The sequence below is a fragment of the Drosophila tropicalis genome, unplaced genomic scaffold, assembly GCF_018151085.1.
Source record: "Drosophila tropicalis isolate 14030-0801.00 unplaced genomic scaffold, ASM1815108v1 contig_805, whole genome shotgun sequence".
Classification (NCBI taxonomy): domain Eukaryota; kingdom Metazoa; phylum Arthropoda; class Insecta; order Diptera; family Drosophilidae; genus Drosophila; species Drosophila tropicalis.
This window is the reverse complement of record NW_027173295.1, coordinates 3,174,932-3,177,477: the sequence shown is the minus strand read 5'-3', so window position 1 is coordinate 3,177,477 and position 2,546 is coordinate 3,174,932. Positions and strand designations below refer to the sequence as shown.

The 2,546-nt window shown below is 40.2% G+C and overlaps 1 protein-coding gene across 1 annotated transcript; it reads left to right on the top strand.

Moving 5' to 3' along the window:
• Positions 1 to 217: 217 nt before the first annotated feature.
• On the top strand, positions 218 to 1,021 carry Spn75F (Serpin 75F). Its single transcript, XM_068293984.1, has 2 exons — positions 218 to 743; positions 806 to 1,021. Exons 1-2 carry the CDS (start codon positions 218 to 220, stop codon positions 937 to 939), a joined length of 660 nt encoding a protein of 219 aa, XP_068150085.1. The 3' UTR covers positions 940 to 1,021.
• Positions 1,022 to 2,546: the final 1,525 nt, after the last annotated feature.

The following is a 2,546-nucleotide window of genomic DNA, read 5'->3' as shown; positions in this document are numbered from 1 at the left end:
TTTTCGAGATTTTTATGCCAGGGCCATGTCGGCTGAATTCCTAGACTCCACACGTTTGTATGTGTCAAATAAACTAAGAATCGCAACTAAATATGAACAGTTGATCAAGAAAATAAATGCAAGTCTAGAGCATATCGACTTTGCTAATAAAGAAGAAGCAATTCTGGAAATGAGTATGTGGCTGGCGCAAGCGATGCATAGAAATTATAGTACGATAATGCGTGAAAATGAGGTGTCGAGTACAACCGATTTGGTATCGATAAGCGGTGTATCTTGTAAGCCCAATTGGAAGTATCCATTCTTCTCACGCTGGAAGAAACCCTTCAGGATGAGACAGGCCCTTGGTAAGCCGTATGTGGAATATGTCAATACAATGTATACCACGGCCAATTTCGCCACATTCGATGAAAAGGACGCGCGTGGCATATTCATACCCTTGCAACGGACATCGGTGGGAATGCTGGTAATTGTGCCCAAAAGGCGAGGATATCCGAGGAAAATCTTTCAAAATATTGGCAACTACTTCAATATGAAATTAAAACCGGAGCAAAAGCTGAGTTTGTTCCTGCCGATGTTTAGAATAATCCTTGGCACCGAATTGGGCGTTGTATTAAAAAATATGGGACTGAAGCAACTTTTTGAAGGTTTCAAATATCCTGAAACTTTCGGTAGCCAGGAACCAATCACTGTGGAGAAGTTCAAGACGAAAACAGTTATCGAAGTCAATGCTGACAAGCAATTGAGTAAGAATTATACAAGCAAAATGAAATCCAAATGGAAGGCTAATCCTGTTTATAATTCTCAGTTGAAATTGAAGATCCTGCTGAAGAAGATGACGTTGTCTTTGAGGTGAATCGACCCTTTGTGTTCCTCATTAAGGATAGAACTCGCATCTATGCAGCTGGACGTGTGAATACTTTAACTAATTTGGTTATTTAATTTCCCTTTTGTTTCAGTGAATTACCGGTTTATTAATTTTCGAGAGAGAATTAGTTAAATTTAATTAAAAAATGAAAAGAACTAAGCCAACTCAACTGGAATCCATACAAACTAAGGGGGCAGAAGCAAAAAAAAAAAATATATTTTTGTTTATCCACAAAGAAATGAAAAGAGAGACAGAGAGTGAGAACCACAGAGAATTTCCCAGTTGGCATTGTTTACAACGTTGCTGCGCATATTAATTGCCTGTTTAAGGCAAATTAAGGCCACAAAAGGACGTTAGCATCAACGCGGTGTCCTTTCCCCGCCTGCACCTCCATCTCCCTCTGGCCTTTGCTACCTCTTCGTTGTGTCCGTTCACTTACCCTTAAATTACAACCAGTTTGCGGTGCCAAATGAAGCCAAATGCTGACAATTGCATGGCGTAAACGCCACGAGACGGCGACCTTTTTTCCCGTTTTTCGTTTTCGTGGTTTTTGTTAGCTTCCTTTTGCTTTTCTTGCCACAAACTGCAAGTTGCATAAATTATAAGCAAAAGCGAAATTTGTTAGTATGTACAAAAAAATACAAAAAAAAATGACGACGGGCCAAACACAGCGTGACCAAAAAAGGAAAACCAAAACCAATTCCAAATCCAAAGGTGGTTGGTCACTAAAAGGTTGCAGGGCGTCCTGAAGGCAGGAAGTCTTGCGAGTGCAGTACATTGATTTTTACTCGGCAAATAGAAAATTGCCAGTGGAGACCAACACCAGGTAGAATTGTAGTCATAACTTGTCTATCCATGTGATGATCAATACTAATTCCAACTGGCAAGAGGCTTAGTAAAGGCATAACAACATAGACTAAAAAGTCCTTACTAATTGAGATCTTTCAACACTCTATTTCATACCTAGCAAGTATTGATTTCGATTTGTTGAAATGTGTTGGTTCTGGTGACTAAATGCAGGCACTTTCCAAAACATACATAGATTCAATATAGTTAATTCCCAGTCAAAGCGAACACACGCTCTGTGGCACACATATGCCATATTACTCATACGCTCCGTTTGGCCGCACAATCATTAAAGTGCATTACAGTGCTGGGGAGTAGTACTACATTTTATTGGTTAAAATAAAAACCGATGGCGTCTACTTGCAACCATATGTTTGCACCGGGGTGAATGCTAAAGCATGGAGCATGGAACATGGTACATGGAACATGGAGCATGCAGCATGTCGAGATTGCCACGTAGACATTGCAAAATACAACAGAGTGCAACGAGCATGTCGTCTGTCGACCAGCCAAATGACGTCCACCATTCGGGCTTTGGCATGCATGGGCAGGCATTTCAAGTATGCGCAAATTAAATTTCCTCACAAAAAGCTGGAATGGCAAATGGTTTTCATACACAAACACACACACACACACGCACACACACACAAGCGCACACGTACATACATATAGAACAAGGTCAAACAGTCATCTGCTGGAAAGTAGTAAAAGGATGAGGAGATGCAATTTGTTTCAACAAGGCCCAGAAATTGAAACAAGAAAAAAAAAAAAAACTCACAAGCAAAATCACACACACACACACACATCCATACACTTTTCAATTAAGTTAAGGTGA